This window comes from Callionymus lyra, chromosome 16 (assembly GCF_982586985.1).
Source record: "Callionymus lyra chromosome 16, fCalLyr1.hap1.1, whole genome shotgun sequence".
NCBI lineage: Eukaryota > Metazoa > Chordata > Actinopteri > Syngnathiformes > Callionymidae > Callionymus > Callionymus lyra.
In genome coordinates this window covers 19,597,518-19,615,372 of record NC_141833.1, presented here as the reverse complement: position 1 = coordinate 19,615,372, position 17,855 = coordinate 19,597,518, and the positions used below count along the sequence as shown (strand labels likewise).

Sequence of the window (17,855 nt, the reverse complement as noted above, 5' to 3'; positions counted from 1 at the left end):
CAACATAGATATATATATTTATATTTTGTAATATTGTTGTGACCAATCACGCATCACTAAACAAACAGAAAGGCATCATGGGAGTTATGTTTTTAGCACCATAAGTAAGGTGGGTGCAGTGAGTGTGCAGTCCCACTAGGTTTTGTTGTGTGTTTAACTATTTCTGCTGTTCAAATTAATTCATTTTTGTAACAAATACTAGGAGATTTTTGTTATATTTTAATATTTAGTACAAAAAAAATTACATGGCGGGTGAAATGCAATATTTTTTTTTAATGTTTTTTTCATTTTATTTTGTTTAAACTGATGTATTTCCCATTAATTTAGCTTTTCTTTACTTAAAAACACTTTTATTTTATTTTCATTTATTTAAAGGTCATAAGAAAGTTATTTCAAGTTCATTCACAGTTTATATTATACAAAATAATACAATATATAGACTATATATAAAAGTAAATCACAACTTCCTTTAATAGGCAGAAACCTGGAGCAGAACCAGACTCGTGTGTAAACGGCCTCATGCTGATTAATTTTCAAAACAAAACAAACAAAAAGTCACTCATCTTCCTCTCCAGGGTTCACGAGGAGAGACCGGTGAAAAGGGAGAAACTGGACCACCGGGAGCCGCCGGACCTGCAGGAGCACGAGGACCCTCCGGAGACGACGGTCCCAAAGGAAACCCCGTGAGTCCCACATCCCTCGTTCTGTCCTCTCTGTCACGATCCATGGTTCTCAGTCACGCCTCTCGTCTCTACAGGGTCCCGTTGGATTCCCAGGAGACCCAGGACCCCCTGGAGAGGCCGGTGTTGCTGTAAGTTTCTCTCTCACAAGTTTTACTTTTTGTTGGTTATACTAGTTAATCCGCTCTTTAATTTTTATCCTTTGTTTTTCTGGCTTCAGGGTCTTGATGGTTTGGCGGGTGACAAGGGAGATGATGGAGAGACCGGTCAGCCTGTGAGTTTCTCATTATATGAATATAAATAACGTATTAACATTAGATTAGAAACTCTGCTGCTGCAAAGCAAAGTGAGGTTTAACAACATTGTGTATTTGAAATCTTCTCCAGGGACCTGCTGGACCTTCTGGTGAGGCGGGTGTACCTGGACCACCTGGTAAACGGGTACGTAAATATTTTGCATTATTTGATGTCAGAATGAGAGATATTTGGGGAAAAACTACAGAAGTGGATGATTTGAAAGGTTGTATTTGTTGAATAATTGAATTAAAACATAGTTTGATATTATAATTAAAATATTTCAAACATTATTTTTTCTAAATTTAACATTTTTTTTAGTTAAATTAAATTTAAGAATGTTTGTGTAACAGTGACACCAGACAATATTGAATTGAAAAGGCTGTGAATGGAAAAATATTGAGTTTAGAATTTTCTTATTTATTTACTGAAATTTAAATATCAAACTTTATATTCATTTTATATTTATTTTTAAATATATTTGATTATTTTTCATTTAAATAATAATGAAAAAATTATATTGGCCTTTCAATTAGATCTAAAACAAATATCCAATACTTCAATCAAATCAATGAAACAATGAAATGTTCAAACATATAAAATATCAAATTAATTAATTAATTTCTATTAATACATAATTATTTTTTATTATAGCTTTTTATATATAATATTGAATTTTAACGGCTACCAATTGAAAAATATTGAGTTTAGAAAAATTGTTTTTGATTTATTGTAATTGAAATATCAAACTCTACAGTATTTTCATTTTATATTAATTTTAAATATATTATTAGTTTATTATTATTCTTTTTTTATTCAATAATACATTTAAAAAAAAAAATGATATCAGCCTTTCAACATAGAAATGATTAAATTAAATTATTCTTAAACCAAAGTTTAGTGCTTTAAAAAAAATCAATAATAATAATGTTCCAACATTTAAAATATTTAATTCAATCATTTATTTCTATTTTCTAAATTAAATATTTTTTTATTTTAGATTTTTTTTAATTCAATATAATAATATTGGTATAAAAGTGTTGCAGGACAATCTTCAATTTTAACGGCTAAAAAATTGAAAAAATGTTTTTGAATTATTGGACATAAAATATCAAACTTTATATTCATTTTAAATATATTTGATTCGATTTTTTTAATTCAATAGTAATAAAATAAAAATTATATCAGCCTTTCAATAAAGAAATTATTAAATTATACTAAAACAAAAATGAAATACTTGAAATAATAATGCAACATGATAATATTCAATATTCTGATGACACTGATAACCACAGGATTCCCTCAGTGTGTACGATGTGCGAGCGAGTCACGTTTGTGTTGCTAGTTGTTGGTTCATGTTTGTGTCGACACAAAAAACTTCCATCCATTCTGTTCACGTCAGTCAATGATTTTGTGTCCGACTGCACTAATGGAGAGAAACTCTTCAGCAGAGATGCGTGAGAAACAATAATCGATCAATTTTTCCGATGTCGCCTGATTGGTTGCTTATCGCGACCGAACAGAGAAGTTGATTCTGGAGGAAGATAAACGTGAAGAACATGAATCGCTTCAGATCTTAATTCACTTTACAAGTTATTGATGGAGGTTGTTATTCTTTAAGTGGAGAAATGTTTGCTTGGAAAAATGACAATAATAAATAAGTAGAAATGTAAGTGAAAGAGAATATGGTTTAAATATTTACTGATAAGAAATCATGTCTTTAGTAAGTGTCAGAATATTAAATGATCATTATTTTTATTAAATTATTTAATTCAAATTTCAATAACTTTTTTTTTTTGGTATCGAAATGTATTTATTTTAAATATTTTCATATTTTTTAAATTAAATTATTGAATTCAAATTTCAATAACAATTTATTATTTTTTTGGATTGAAATGTTGTTTTTTAAACATTTCATTTTTTTTTTTAAATTAAATTATTTAATTCAAATTTCAATAACATTTCATTTTTCTGTATTGAAATGTTGTTTGTTTTTTTCTTCTTTTTTTTTTAATGATTGAATAAAGATTTTAATAACATTTGAAATTTGAATTTTTTTTATTGAAATGTTGTTTTTTAGTTTTTTATTAAATGAATAAATTCAATCATTTCTATTTTGAAAGGTAGAATTAGTTTTTATTGAATAATCGAATTTAAAAATATTTTCAAACTGAATAAACTTTATTTTACAGATACAGTTCGATATTATAATTCCTTTAATTCAAAAAATTATTTAAAAATTCAACAAAAAAATGTTGATCGTTTGGTTCTGTCTGATCGTAATTTTACACCAAAATTCCACAAATTAAAAAACATATTTTTTAGCATTTTATTTATTGTAATACAAACATCAGCCTCTATGTGTAAAAAATATATATATATTTTTTATTTTGAAATATTCTAAATTTTGAACTTAATACCTCGAAGGAACTCTTTGTATAAACAAAGCGGGGCGTGATTACAGCTGGAGGAGGAGTGAAGCCAATATTACGTCATAATGGACTCTCGTAACCTCTCGTTCGCTGAGATTACAGACGGGAGACAACTTTATAGACTTATATCAACATTCTTGAATTAAATTACCCAAGGGTATATTGAAAATGACTAATTATTTTCATTTATTTATTTAAAAATATGTTTTTAATTCTTTAAAAACAAATTAAAACTTTCAATATTCTCTACTTCGGTGAAGTTCACTGAATCCATTTGAGTTCCAGGTTCGCTTTAATCCAATTTGTCGCTGCATCAACAAACTTCCAGCAACAATATCTCTTGTAAATCGACGTGTGATTCGATGCTCGCTGATGCATGTTGTCGCTCGACTACATTAGCAGCCCCCCCCCCGGCCCCCCCCCCCCTCTGATGGCTGAACTCATAACGCTGGTGGAAGAAGGCTGGCTCCTGGCTCGGGTCTGCTCCATTGGATTAACGCTTCTAATGGCAGCAGCCGGTTCTGACCCGAGGCTGTTTTGGTGAAAACGCTGCCGAGCTTTTAGTCGAGGAATTCAGGACATGTGTGTGTTTTTAACGGGAAGGTCAGAGTCGAGGGATGTTTGTCACACGACTCTTGTTCAAGGTTTACGATCAAATCTCGTTTGTTTTGTTACAAAATGTTCTTTTTTTTTTCTTTACAGGGACCCGTCGGAGCCGCCGGACCTGAGGGTCGACAGGGTGAGAAGGGGTCAAAGGTCAGTTTCAATATCAATATTCAAGATTTTTTTAATCGTTTTATTTTCTTCACCTCCACTATCTATCAACCCATCCATCCATCCATCCATCCATCCATCCATCCATCCATCCATCCATCCATCCATCAATCTATCCATCCATACATCTCTTCATCTTTCTATCTATCCATCCATCCATCCATTCATCCATCCATCCATCCATCCATCCATCCATCCATCCATCCATCCATCCATCCATCCATCCATCCATCCATCCATCCATCCATCCATCCATCCATCCATCCATCAATCTATTCATCCATCAATCTATTCATCCATACATCTCACCATCCATCCATCCATCCATCCATCCATCCATCCATCCATCCATCCATCCATCCATCCATCCATCCATCCATCCATCCATCCATCCATCCATCCATCCATCCATCCATCTATCATCTATCTCTCTCTCTTTCTCTCTTTCTCTCTCCCATCCTCTCTCTCTCTCTCTCTCTCTCTCTCTCTCTATCTATCTAAGATAACATCGGCTTTTAAAAGCTGCTCTGTACAGTCGACTGTATCCTCTCATCCTGAGTCATGGCCGGATTTTATTGTTCATTCTGCGCGGGTCGCAACGCCATCTACTGGCCTGCGGTTTGATTGCACAAAAATGAACAAACGCTTTGAACATTTATAGTTAAAAAAAATTGAATTATTGAAGTGTAAATCAAATAAAATAACTATAGTTAAAAAAACAAACTAAGTCAAGTAGAATATAGTGCGATTTATCGAGATTTTTCCTATTTTTTTCTAGCTTTATTAGGTTTATATGAACATTTGAAACATCATGGTAATTATGTAATATGATTATTTATATTATCTTAGTCGTAAATATACTTAAGGGTGCGATAGAGAAACAGAACTTGTTTGCACAACCCAGTTAGAAAAGTCTGGATCAATTAGCAATATTGTTAGTTATATTGTTAGTAATATTGTTAGCAATATTGTTAGTTATATTGTTAGTAACATTGTTAGTAACATTGTTAGCAATATTGTTATTTATATTGTTAGTAACATTGTAGGTAACATTGTTAGTAATATTGTTAGTAATATTGTTAGTAATATTGTTATTTATATTGTTTTGTAACATTGTTAGTAACATTGTTAGTAATATTGTTGGCAATATTGTTATTTATATTGTTAGTAACATTGTTAGTAACATTGTTAGTAACATTGTTAGTAATATTGTTAGTAATATTGTTATTTATATTGTTAGTAACATTGTTAGTAACATTGTTAGTAATATTGTTAGTAATATTGTCATTTATATTGTTAGTAACACTGTTAGTAACATTGTTAGTAACATTGTTAGTAATATTGTTAGTAATATTGTTATTTATATTGTTAGTAACATTGTTAGTAACATTGTTAGTAATATTGTTAGTAATATTGTTAGTTATATTGTTAGTAACATTGTTAGTAACATTGTTAGTAATATTGTTAGCAATATTGTTATTTACATTGTTAGTAACATTGTTAGTAACATTGTTAGTAACATTGTTAGTAACATTGTTAGTAATATTGTTATTTATATTGTTAGTAACATTGTTAGTAACATTGTTAGTAATATTGTTAGTAATATTGTTAGTAATATTGTTATTTATATTGTTAGTAACATTGTTATTAACATTGTTAGTAACATTGTTAGTAATATTGTTAGTAATATTGTTATTTATATTGTTAGTAACATTGTTAGTAACATTGTTAGTAACATTGTTAGTAATATTGTTAGTAATATTGTTATTTATATTGTTAGTAACATTGTTAGTAATATTGTTAGTAATATTGTTATTTATATTGTTAGTAACATTGTTAGTAACATTGTTAGTAATATTGTTATTTATATTGTTAGTAACATTGTTAGTAACATTGTTAGTAATATTGTTAGTAATATTGTTAGTAATATTGTTATTTATATTGTTAGTAACATTGTTAGTAACATTGTTAGTAACATTGTTAGTAATATTGTTAGTAATATTGTTATTTATATTGTTAGTAACATTGTTAGTTACATTGTTAGTAATATTGTTAGTAATATTGTCATTTATATTGTTAGTAACACTGTTAGTAACATTGTTAGTAACATTGTTAGTAATATTGTTAGTAATATTGTTATTTATATTGTTAGTAACATTGTTAGTAACATTGTTAGTAATATTGTTAGTAATATTGTTAGTTATATTGTTAGTAACATTGTTAGTAACATTGTTAGTAATATTGTTAGCAATATTGTTATTTATATTGTTAGTAACATTGTTAGTAACATTGTTAGTAACATTGTTAGTAATATTGTTAGTAATATTGTTATTTATATTGTTAGTAACATTGTTAGTAACATTGTTAGTAACATTGTTAGTAACATTGTTAGTAATATTGTTAGTAATATTGTTAGTAATATTGTTATTTATATTGTTAGTAACATTGTTATTAACATTGTTGGTAACATTGTTAGTAATATTGCTGGTAATATTGTTATTTATATTGTTAGTAACATTGTTAGTAACATTGTTAGTAACATTGTTAGTAATATTGTTAGTAATATTGTTAGTAATATTGTTAGTTATATTGTTAGTAACATTGTTAGTAACATTGTTAGTAATATTGTTAGTAATATTGTTAGTTATATTGTTAGTAACATTGTTAGTAACATTGTTAGTAATATTGTTAGCAATATTGTTATTTACATTGTTAGTAACATTGTTAGTAACATTGTTAGTAACATTGTTAGTAATATTGTTAGTAATATTGTTATTTATATTGTTAGTAACATTGTTAGTAACATTGTTAGTAACATTGTTAGTAATATTGTTAGTAATATTGTTAGTAATATTGTCATTTATATTGTTAGTAACATTGTTATTAACATTGTTGGTAACATTGTTAGTAATATTGCTGGTAATATTGTTATTTATATTGTTAGTAACATTGTTAGTAACATTGTTAGTAACATTGTTAGTAATATTGTTAGTAATATTGTTATTTATATTGTTAGTAACATTGTTAGTAACATTGTTAGTAACATTGTTAGTAATATTGTTAGTAATATTGCGATGAATACTATTATCTTCTCTTCCCACCATCGTACATTAAGACGCTCGACGTCTATCTTTGATCGTCGCACAAAGAGCAGCGAAGGTAACAGATTGATCGGAACACGACGGAGCTTCACCAGGGTTCGATAAAACGCTAATTAGTTGTCGGAACAATTTAATCTCTCGTCGTCGTCGTCGTGACATTTCTGCTCCGCAGACTCTCTCCTGAGAGACGAGCAGATGTATTTTTTTAATAAAGAAAAATGCGCCGGAGATGTTTCCCTGAGTCGTGTGGAGCGACAACAAGAGTTTATTCTGTTTATTTTTTAATTCTACAGGGAGAAGCCGGAGCCGAGGGAGCCGTTGGAAAGACCGGCCCGGTGGGACCCCAGGGGCCCAATGGCAAGGCCGGTCCTGAGGGTCTACGTGGAATCCCCGGACCTGTGGTGAGTTAATGATGTGGTAGAATCTGAATGACTCTACATTTTGGTGAAACATCCATTTGAAATCGAAGTAACTTCTATTTTAAATTGCTTTTAACTCCTTTAATTTTCTAAATGTCGTGTATTTGCATCATATCTAATTGATAATGAATGTGAAGAAACTTCACATCTTTGAATGATAACATCTATGCTGATGCACGTCGAGCAGAAACGTACTTTGATTATTTTAATATACGTTTGATTTCAGGGCGAGCAAGGACTTCCTGGCGCTTCTGGACAAGACGGACTTCCAGGACCAATCGTAAGACACCGATTGACAACATTTTAGGATTAAATTAATGGGATTTTAACTTTATTTTTAAGATTAATTGATGGCTAACATCATCAAACAACTTTGAGGATTTTATAGGGTTTTTTGTGGATTATATTAGTAATAAAATTACATTTATTCTGATGATATGATACTTATCGCGATACAGGATAAACTATACCATATATTGTTATACTGTAGTAACAAGTATATACATACAGTATGTGTAGTATTGTCCAGTACTTGACTCTGGTTTAGCAGAATTTACAAACCACATGACCCTTGTCCTCAGTTGTAACTGCTTTCATTTGTTTTAAAACCAAAATATGTCCAAACATTAGCTTTAAAAGCTGCTGGACTCACTGTATCCTCTCGTCCTCAGTCGTAACTGCTTTCATTTGTTTTAAAACCAAAATATGTCCAAACATCAACTTTAAAAGCTGCTGGAGTCACTGTATCCTCTCGTCCTCAGTCGTAACTGCTTACATTTGTTTTCAAACCAAAATATGTCCAAACTTCAGCTTTAAAAGCTGCTGGAGTCACTGTATCCTCTCGTCCTCAGTCGTAACTGCTTTCATTTGTTTTCAAACCAAAGTATGTGCAAACTTCAGCTTTAAAAACTGCTGGAGTCACTGTATCCTCTCGTCCTCAGTCGTAACTGCTTTCATTTGTTTTCAATCCAAAGTATGTGCAAACTTCAGCTTTAAAAACTGCTGGAGTCACTGTATCCTCTCGTCCTCAGTCGTAACTGCTTTCATTTGTTTTCAAACCAAAATATGTCCAAACTTCAGCTTTAAAAGCTGCTGGACTCACTGTATCCTCTCGTCCTCAGTTGTAAATGCTTTCATTTGTTTTCAAACCAAAATATGTCCAAATGTGATCTTAGCTGTATCCTCTTGTCCTCAGTCATCCCTGGGATCTCATTGTTGGTTTACCATAAGAGGACATGATGACTGCTGCCATAAGTTTAACACACTTTATTTAAATATAAACCGTGAAAGAACTAAATCGATACAGTGCCGTCGAGTATCGATACGGTGTCATGTTAAAGAATATCGCGATGTATCGCACATATCAATATTCTCTAACACCGTTAAATACAATTTATTTGGATGAAGTGTTCGGGATTAGACACTTTATGTGATTGTTTATTAACGAACAACACCACGGAATTATTGATCGGGGATTAGAAACTTCAAACGCAGTTAGATTGAGCACATTTAGGATTTTTACATCGCAATCTAAAATACTTCTGGATTACTGATCTTCAAAAGGTAAATCACTTTTTCTAATGACGCTTATGACGCTTTATATAATCTCATCCTCAGATTCTTAGTCCAAATCTTCATTTATTTAAGTGATTTACTATAAAAAATACTAGTGATGTGTTGATGAAGCTTCATGAAACAGTGTCATTACTGTTTCATCAACAACTGATGGCGCCACCTACTGACCTCTGAACAACATGACACTGGTTCATAAACACATCATCACTAAAAAAATACACATTTAAAGAGAGGAGATTAAAATCTGGATTATAACCTTCACGCTGCTCACGTTAGTTCATTTAAAGAAAATAATCTCGGGACCGTTTTATCGGGATTAACTGTCAGGACCAGGGGAGGGTTTTGACGAAGTCATAGTCCTCGACACACTGGAATAATGTGAGTCTCAGTGTTTGAAAAAGTCTTCTCCCCCCACAGGGACCCCCTGGACTTCCCGGGATGAAAGGCGACTCTGGAGGAAAAGGAGAGAAGGCAAGAGATTATTACGATGCTTATCTCAAAATTGCTTCAGTGTGTGTTGCTGGTATCTGCTGACGCCGGGAGTTGATTTATGAATCGGTTTAAATCCCCACGATATCATAATAATGGGTTCGATGCCATCAACACACTCATCACGTAGCTAATGTACACACACTTTACAGCTCAACGCACACAATAAAAACTGCATCCAAAGTGATGAACGAGACATCGGTTTAATTCCGGTTCCGTGATCTTCTCCGTTCAGGGTCATCCTGGTCTCATCGGTCTGATCGGGCCCCCTGGGGAGTCCGGAGAGAAGGGAGACAGAGGACTTCCTGGACCTCAGGGACTGGCTGGAGGGAAGGGTGATTCCGTAAGTGATTCTTCGTACATTATATTACTTGTGTTTATATTTGCAAGACGACGTGTCTTTGAAGATGTTTTTGTTTGTGCAGCTTCAAGTCAAACTTCATCTCTATATCAAACTCAAAAGTCATTTGATTGACAGAGAAATAATATTTGTTTCTGTTTATCGTAGAATATTTTTTAAAAAAATTATATATTATCGGATTTTTAAAAAGCGTATTTTGTTCACTATTCTTTATTTGTTTGTTTTTTTGTAGTAGGTCTGTTTTTTCTGAGTAATTAATTTAAGTACGTTTTTTTCGACCTGATCTTTTTCATCATTACTTAGAAAGAAAATAAAAACATGAAATAGATTCCCTGGAAAAAACAAAATAAAATTAAAAAAACACAAAAAAAATAATAAAAATAATTTTAAAATCATCCCAAAAAAAGAAATAGACATAAATACATAGAATAACTCAGAAAAACAAAAAACACAACACAAGATGTATTTTCTAAAGGGCAAAAACGGGGTTAAAAAAGAAAAATATGTACTAAAAGATTATAGTATGAAAAAAAATACTCCAAAAAAATGGTACAGACAAAAATGTATTTTTAAAGAAATACACTTGCATCTAAATTTTTCTTTTTAATAATAAAGGAACAATGAGCTTTAAAATAAATTAAATTGTGTTGTTTTGAGGTGAATAGTTCAATAGTTTAACATAATACAGTATAAATACATATTTAATTGTATTGTTAAACTAGTGTTAAAAATATGACATATATATTAAGAGCCTACAATATGAAATAAATTTTTTTTTTAATTGAAACATCAAGTAAACATTGATGGTAATTATAATATGGATGAACTAAAGCACAACAATGTCAAATATATCTCACTCAGTTTTTCCATCTTGTTTTTGATTCAGGGTCTTGGTGGGAACTCGGGTCCGCTCGGTCCTCCTGGTCCTCCTGGTATTCCTGTGAGTCCTGAATCTTCCTGTTAATGTTCATGAAACTGTTTCAGTCGCTGACGGTCTCTGTGTCTTCAGGGAACTCATGGACAAAAAGGTTCTAAAGGATCCTCCGTAAGTTTCAGTCTCGTGATCCGGTTCCGGATGATTCTCCGGCGTCTTGTCCTAAACTTAGATCTCATCTCGTTCCTCAGGGATCATCTGGACAGAAGGGAGACACAGGGTTGATCGGACCCCCTGGACCACCTGTAGGTTCTTTATCTTCTCTTAGCTCATCAAGACAGGAAGTTGACTCTCTGGTCCCCCAGGGTCCGCCCGGAGACTTCATCCAGCCGCTCCCCATCCAGCACTCGGGCAAGAGGGCCCGGCGTCAGGCCCAGGCCGACGAGTCGCTGATGGACTACGGGATGGAGGAGGGCATCGAGGACGTGTTCGGGTCCCTCAACAACCTCAAGCAGGACATCGAGCGCATGAAGTTCCCTCTGGGGACGCAGGACAACCCGGCCCGGACCTGCAACGACCTGCGCCTCAGCCAGCCGGACTTCCCCGACGGTAGGATCAGAGAAGTCCCCCGAGTCTTGGGGGCCACGTCCTCACTCCGCTCCGTCCTCCAGGTGAATACTGGATCGATCCCAACCAGGGCTGCATCGGAGACTCCATCAAGGTGTTGTGCAACTTCACGGCGGGCGGAGAAACCTGCGTCTTCCCAGATAAGAAATCTGCAGGAGTGAGTAACGAGCGAGTGATGATGGAGAAGAAGATGATAATGAGGAACAAACTCTGTGATCTCACAGGTCAGGATCTCCAACTGGCCCAAGGAGTCTCCAGGATCCTGGTTCAGCGAGTTTAAGAGAGGAAAGATTGTGAGTGGATTTGATTCTTATAAACTATTGATGAAGCTTCATGAAACAGTGTCATTATCTTCAGAGTCCACTAGATGGTAGTGATGTGTTGATGAAGCTTCATGAAACAGTGTCATTATCTTCAGAGTCCACTAGATGGTAGTGATGTGTTGATGAAGCTTCATGAAACAGTGTCATTATCTTCAGAGTCCACTAGATGGTAGTGATGTGTTGATGAAGCTTCATGAAACAGTGTCATTATCTTCAGAGTCCACTAGATGGTAGTGATGTGTTGATGAAGCTTCATGAAACAGTGTCTTTATCTTCAGAGTCCACTAGATGGTAGTGATGTGTTGATGAAGCTTCATGAAACCGTGTCATTATCATCAGAGTCCACTAGATGGTAGTGATGTGTTGATGAAGCTTCATGAAACAGTGTCATTATCTTCAGAGTCCACTAGATGGTAGTGATGTGTTGATGAAGCTTCATGAAACAGTGTCTTTATCTTCAGAGTCCACTAGATGGTAGTGATGTGTTGATGAAGCTTCATGAAACAGTGTCATTATCTTCAGAGTCCACTAGATGGTAGTGATGTGTTGATGAAGCTTCATGAAACAGTGTCATTATCTTCAGAGTCCACTAGATGGGAGTGATGTGTTGATGAAGCTTCATGAAACAGTGTAATTATCTTCAGAGTCCACTAGATGGTGTCTCTGCATTATTTACCTTTGTTTTGAACAACTGTTCTAATGATACATCATTTTTAAACTGATGGCGCCACCTACTGACCTCTGAACAACATGACACTGTTTCATGAAGCCTCGCAGACCATCACTAGTTAAAACCTTGAATTAATTTATCAAAAATGTTGTTTTTAAGCAAAAAATGAGTTTAATAATTTCATGAAATAATTTGTTTTAGATGATTGAATATCTACGTTTGAATATTATCAAACTTTTTTATTTATTTGTTAACACAGACGATTAGATATTTTAATTACAATAATTTTAAATTCACATTCTTTTAAATTCAATATAAAAATGTTGGTATAATTTAATTTAAATTTTCCAGCAGTTGTTTAAAAAAAAAAGAAAATTAAAAAAAATGAATTATGGAATTAAAATATAATAAATGTTATTTATAAAAATGTTTTAAATTTGAAAAAAATATATAAATTTAACTAAATTTAAAAAGGAAAATATATATATATATATATATATATAATAAAATATATATGTATATAATATATATAATATATATATATTGAATTTTTTTTTTAAACAAATTTAACCTTTTTATAAATACATTTTAAATTTAAAAATATATATATTTATTTACCTTCTAATAAATAAATAATTTAATAAAAGTATTTTTAAAAACAAAGCCAATATTACAATAAATAAATCTCTTTTTAAATCAACATTTTTATATAAAACATATTTTATTTAATTATTTTTTAAAAATCAATGCTTAAAAAACATAATAAATCAAGTTTCAACCTTTTAAATGTTCAATCCTTCATTATTATTTTACTGAAACACCTGTCTGTGACATCATCGCCTTCCTCCTCCTGCTCCTGCAGCTCAACTACGTGGACGTGTCGGAGAACTCCATCACTCCGGTGCAGATGACGTTCCTGAAGCTGCTGAGCTCGGCGGCGCGACAGAACTTCACCTACACCTGCCACCAGTCGGTGGGGTGGTACGACGCCAAGGCCGACAGCTACGACAAGGGGCTTCGCTTCCTGGGCTCCAACGACGAGGAGATGTCGTACGACAACAACCAGTTCATCAAGCCTCTGGTCGACGGCTGCTCGGTAACTAACCCGTCATGACTGACATTCCTCTCACTCCCTCTCAGCGAACTCATGCCTGAATAAGTTAGTCGCCATGCACTTTATATTATTTAAGTTTTCATGAGTGATTTATTTTATTTTTTAGAGATAAGTATCGTCTTAAATAACTTGTTTTTCATCACTAGAGTTTTTGTGAAACTGGAATATTTAACCTTAACAACTTAAAAATAACTTTTAATTAAAAGATTTGTATCAAACTAGCCTTAAAACGACAATTAAATCACTGTTGGACTCACTTTCTGACATCTTTTGACATGTTTTGTTTTCTAACACTTGTCTCACTCCCTCTCAGTGAACTCATCACTAAAGTAGTGACAGTTTGTCAACCTGTAGTTTATGTGATTTAGTTTTAAGCATTTATTAAGGAAGTGAATCAGAATATTGAACACTTGTTGTTTTTTAAGCATTTAATTCAATCATTTCTATATTAATAATGTTGTATTTGTTTGTTTTTTAGTAATTAGTTGTTTTTATTATTTAAAATTTTCAGTATTGAATTATTGGATTCAATTATTTAAAAAAGAAACATTTCAATTACTCCAAAAAACAATTGAATCATTAAAAAAAAAATTAAATACTAAAGAAATTAAATGAATGAATTATTAAATTATTCAAATAAATACATATATTTTTAAATAACAATTCAATTATTCAAATAAATATATATATTTTTAAATAACAATTAAATTATTCAAATAAATATATATTTTTAAATAACAATTAAATTATTCAAATAAATACATGTATTTTTAAATAACAATTAAATTATTCAAATAAATATATATATTTTTAAATAACAATTAAATTATTCAAATAAATACATATATTTTTAAATAACAATTCAATTATTCAAATAAATACATATATTTTTAAATAACAATTACATTATTCAAATAAATACATATATTTTTAAATAACAATTCAATTATTCAAATAAATACATATATTTTTAAATAACAATTCAATTATTCAAATAAATATATATATTTTTAAATAACAATTCAATTATTCAAATAAATACATCTATTTTTAAATAACAATTCAATTATTCAAATAAATATATATATTTTTAAATAACAATTCAATTATTCAAATAAATATATATATTTTTAAATAACAATTCAATTATTCAAATGAATACATATATTTTTAAATAACAATTCAATTATTCAAATAAATACATATATTTTTAAATAACAATTCAATTATTCAAATAAATATATATATTTTGAAATAACAATTGAATTATTCAAATAAATACATATATTTTTAAATAACAATTCAATTATTCAAATAAATGCATATATTTTTAAAATAACAATTCAATTATTCTAAAAACCTTTCAATTATTAAAAAAAAAGAAATTAAATTATTCAAAAAAAAGAATTATCAAAAAAACTGTTTAATTATTCAAAATAAAATAAAATAATTCAAAAATAAAAACAATTCTTTCAAGAAAATTCCCATCTTTAAAATAAATACTATTATTAAAAAGATAATTATTATTATTGTTTTTGAATCAATTATTCAAAAAACAATTCAAAAAAAAAATGTTAAATTATTTTAAAAAATGCAGTTATTAAAAGGATTTTTTTTTTTTTTTTAAATGATTAAAACAAAAATTCAATTATTTGAAGAAAAATCCAATGCCAGAAAAACATCCTTAGAATAGAAAAAGGTCAAACTATAAACCTTGAATAGCGTGACGTCAGCGACACGCGTCTCCACACGTATGTAACCGCTGTCGCTCCGCAGGTGAAGCAGGGTTACTCCAAGACGGTGCTGCAGATCGACACGCCTCGCATCGACCAGCTGCCAATCATCGACGTCATGCTGAACGACTTTGGAGACTCGCAGCAGAGGTTCGGCTTCGAGGTCGGCCCCGTCTGCTTCCTCGGCTAGACTCGCCCCCCTGCCCTCCTCTGCCCCCCTCCCCCGCCCGCCGGGTCGGAGGTTTTCGATTCTCGACTCCCTGTGTTGCCAAAGATCCACTAAAGCCCCGCCCCCCCCCTTCCCTCTGGAAGCAGAAGAGCGCCCCCTTGCCCTGTCACGAAGCGCCCCCCCTTCCCTTCCTCGCCCTTGTGGCGCCACGATCATGTGACTTTATCTCAGAGACGGGAGTGACGTCGGGTAAAAGGACATCTGATGCCGGACCTTCAGCGACAGAGTACCCCCCCTTCCTCGCCCCCCATGACCCCCTTCCTCGCCCCCTTCCCTCCCCCCCCCTGACCCCCCGGGTGCTGATAAAACCACAGAAGTTTTGTGCAGAACCACAAGACGCAGGTGCTAAAAAAAAGTGCTTTTTTTATTGATAAAAAAAATGTAATTAATATTATTATTTTGTACAATATTGTTCCTTTCGAATCCACTTTAAAATAAACTTGCATGTGTCCCAGCTTTTAATATATATATTTGAATTTTTATCTTTTTTTGTTTTTTCTTTGGTTGTCAAGAATTGTGAGCGAATAAAGAATAATCAGTCGACATGTAAATAACAGAACTGGAACATTCCGATGTTTTATGACACTGTCTCGTCACCAGAAGGGAAATAAAAGCCATGAAATATTAACTTAATCTAAATCTTAGACTCAATTTACTCTCTTGTTTTTTATTTTAAATAGATTTTTTTTTTTGTTTTGTCGGTTCTTCACGTTGTTCTACATGAATCTTCCAGAAACTGTTTTCGTGTGCCTTAAAATTGTTGATTTTAAGATATTAAAACTGGATTCTGAACGTGGTTTCATCTCATTTTGGGCTGAAGAATCTTTTTCTTTATTAATCTTGTCTTTTGAGCTAATCGTGCTAAATGCTAGTAGAATGTAAAGGTCGCGGGGGCAGCAGTCGGAGCAAAGACGGCGGAATTATCTCTTTCCGGAAACGTCCTGAGAAAGAGTTTTTAAGAGAAGCCAGGAAAATAAAACTCTTAGTCACATCTAAAAAAAAAAAAGGAGGTCGTCTTGCCGGGGGTCTAAGGGAACTGGAATGTCAAAATGGTGGATTAGAGAGGCAGAAATGTACTTTATAATCTTCAAAAAATGTAAAAGTAAAATGGGAGTTTACTGTTAGCCCCTAGCTTAGCTAGCAAATATACCACTAAAACTATTCCTTCATTTAAAAAAAAAAAAAATTGTGTTACAAAGGAAAATATTGGGGTATTTTTCGTGATACTTTAATCATAAATTATTTTATTAAAGTTCTTTTATAGTTTTGATTACAAAAGAATATGTTCAAAGTAAAATAGTATTTCTTTTAAATGTGCGATTAACATCCAAATATACACTCAATTTTTTAATATTTTTGAGTTGCAAATTATACTTTCTCCCACCAGATGGCAGAAGTCATGTTAAATCCTGGTGATGACTGAGGACGAGAGGATACAATGACTCCAGCAGCTTTTTTGATTTTTTTAAATTGACAATTAACACGTCAAGATTTTTTGCGTCGCTAATGCGTCTTCCGAGCTAAATGTACATTTAAATTCCGTAAGGATCCTGTTGATGACTGAGGACGAGAGGATACAGTGACTCCAGGAGCTTTTTAAAGCTGATCTTTGGACATATTTTGATTTTCAACAAATGAAAGCAGTTACGACTGAGGGCGAGAGGATACAGTGACTCCAGCAGCTTGTAAAGCTGATGTTTGGACATATTTTTGTTTGAAAACAAATCAAACTAGTTCCAACTGAGGACGAGAGGATACAGTGACTCCAGCAGCTTTTAAAGCTGATGTTTGTACATATTTTAGTTTGAAAACAAATGAAAGTAGTTATGACTGAGGACCAGAGGATACAGTGACTCCAGCAGCTTTTAAAGCTGATGTTTGTACATATTTTAGTTTGAAAACAAATGAAAGCAGTTACGACTGAGGACGAGAGGATACAGTGACTCCAGCAGCTTTTAAAGCTGATGTTTGTACATATTTTAGTTTGAAAACAAATTAAAGCAGTTACGACTGAGGACGAGAGGATACAGTGACTCCAGCAGCTTTTAAAGCTGATGTTTGTACATATTTTAGTTTGAAAACAAATGAAAGCAGTTACGACTGAGGACGAGAGGATACAGTGACTCCAGCAGCTTTTAAAGCTGATGTTTGTACATATTTT

The 17,855-nt window shown here is 32.2% G+C and overlaps 1 protein-coding gene across 1 annotated transcript in view; it reads left to right on the top strand.

Annotated features, from left to right (window-relative positions):
* The window catches only part of LOC148064099 (collagen alpha-1(XI) chain-like), a 115,845-nt gene extending 99,344 nt beyond the window's left edge, over nt 1-16,501 (top strand). The window contains exons 51-67 of the mRNA XM_087810885.1: nt 576-683; nt 758-811; nt 901-954; nt 1,067-1,120; nt 4,108-4,161; nt 7,574-7,681; nt 7,926-7,979; nt 9,692-9,745; nt 9,999-10,106; nt 11,011-11,064; nt 11,134-11,169; nt 11,250-11,303; nt 11,364-11,607; nt 11,670-11,782; nt 11,850-11,918; nt 13,481-13,714; nt 15,509-16,501. Coding sequence (XP_087667011.1) covers nt 576-683; nt 758-811; nt 901-954; nt 1,067-1,120; nt 4,108-4,161; nt 7,574-7,681; nt 7,926-7,979; nt 9,692-9,745; nt 9,999-10,106; nt 11,011-11,064; nt 11,134-11,169; nt 11,250-11,303; nt 11,364-11,607; nt 11,670-11,782; nt 11,850-11,918; nt 13,481-13,714; nt 15,509-15,655 — 1,599 coding nt within the window. The 3' untranslated portion in view covers nt 15,656-16,501. The remainder of the gene's footprint in view (nt 1-575; nt 684-757; nt 812-900; nt 955-1,066; nt 1,121-4,107; nt 4,162-7,573; nt 7,682-7,925; nt 7,980-9,691; nt 9,746-9,998; nt 10,107-11,010; nt 11,065-11,133; nt 11,170-11,249; nt 11,304-11,363; nt 11,608-11,669; nt 11,783-11,849; nt 11,919-13,480; nt 13,715-15,508) is intronic.
* Nucleotides 16,502-17,855: the final 1,354 nt, after the last annotated feature.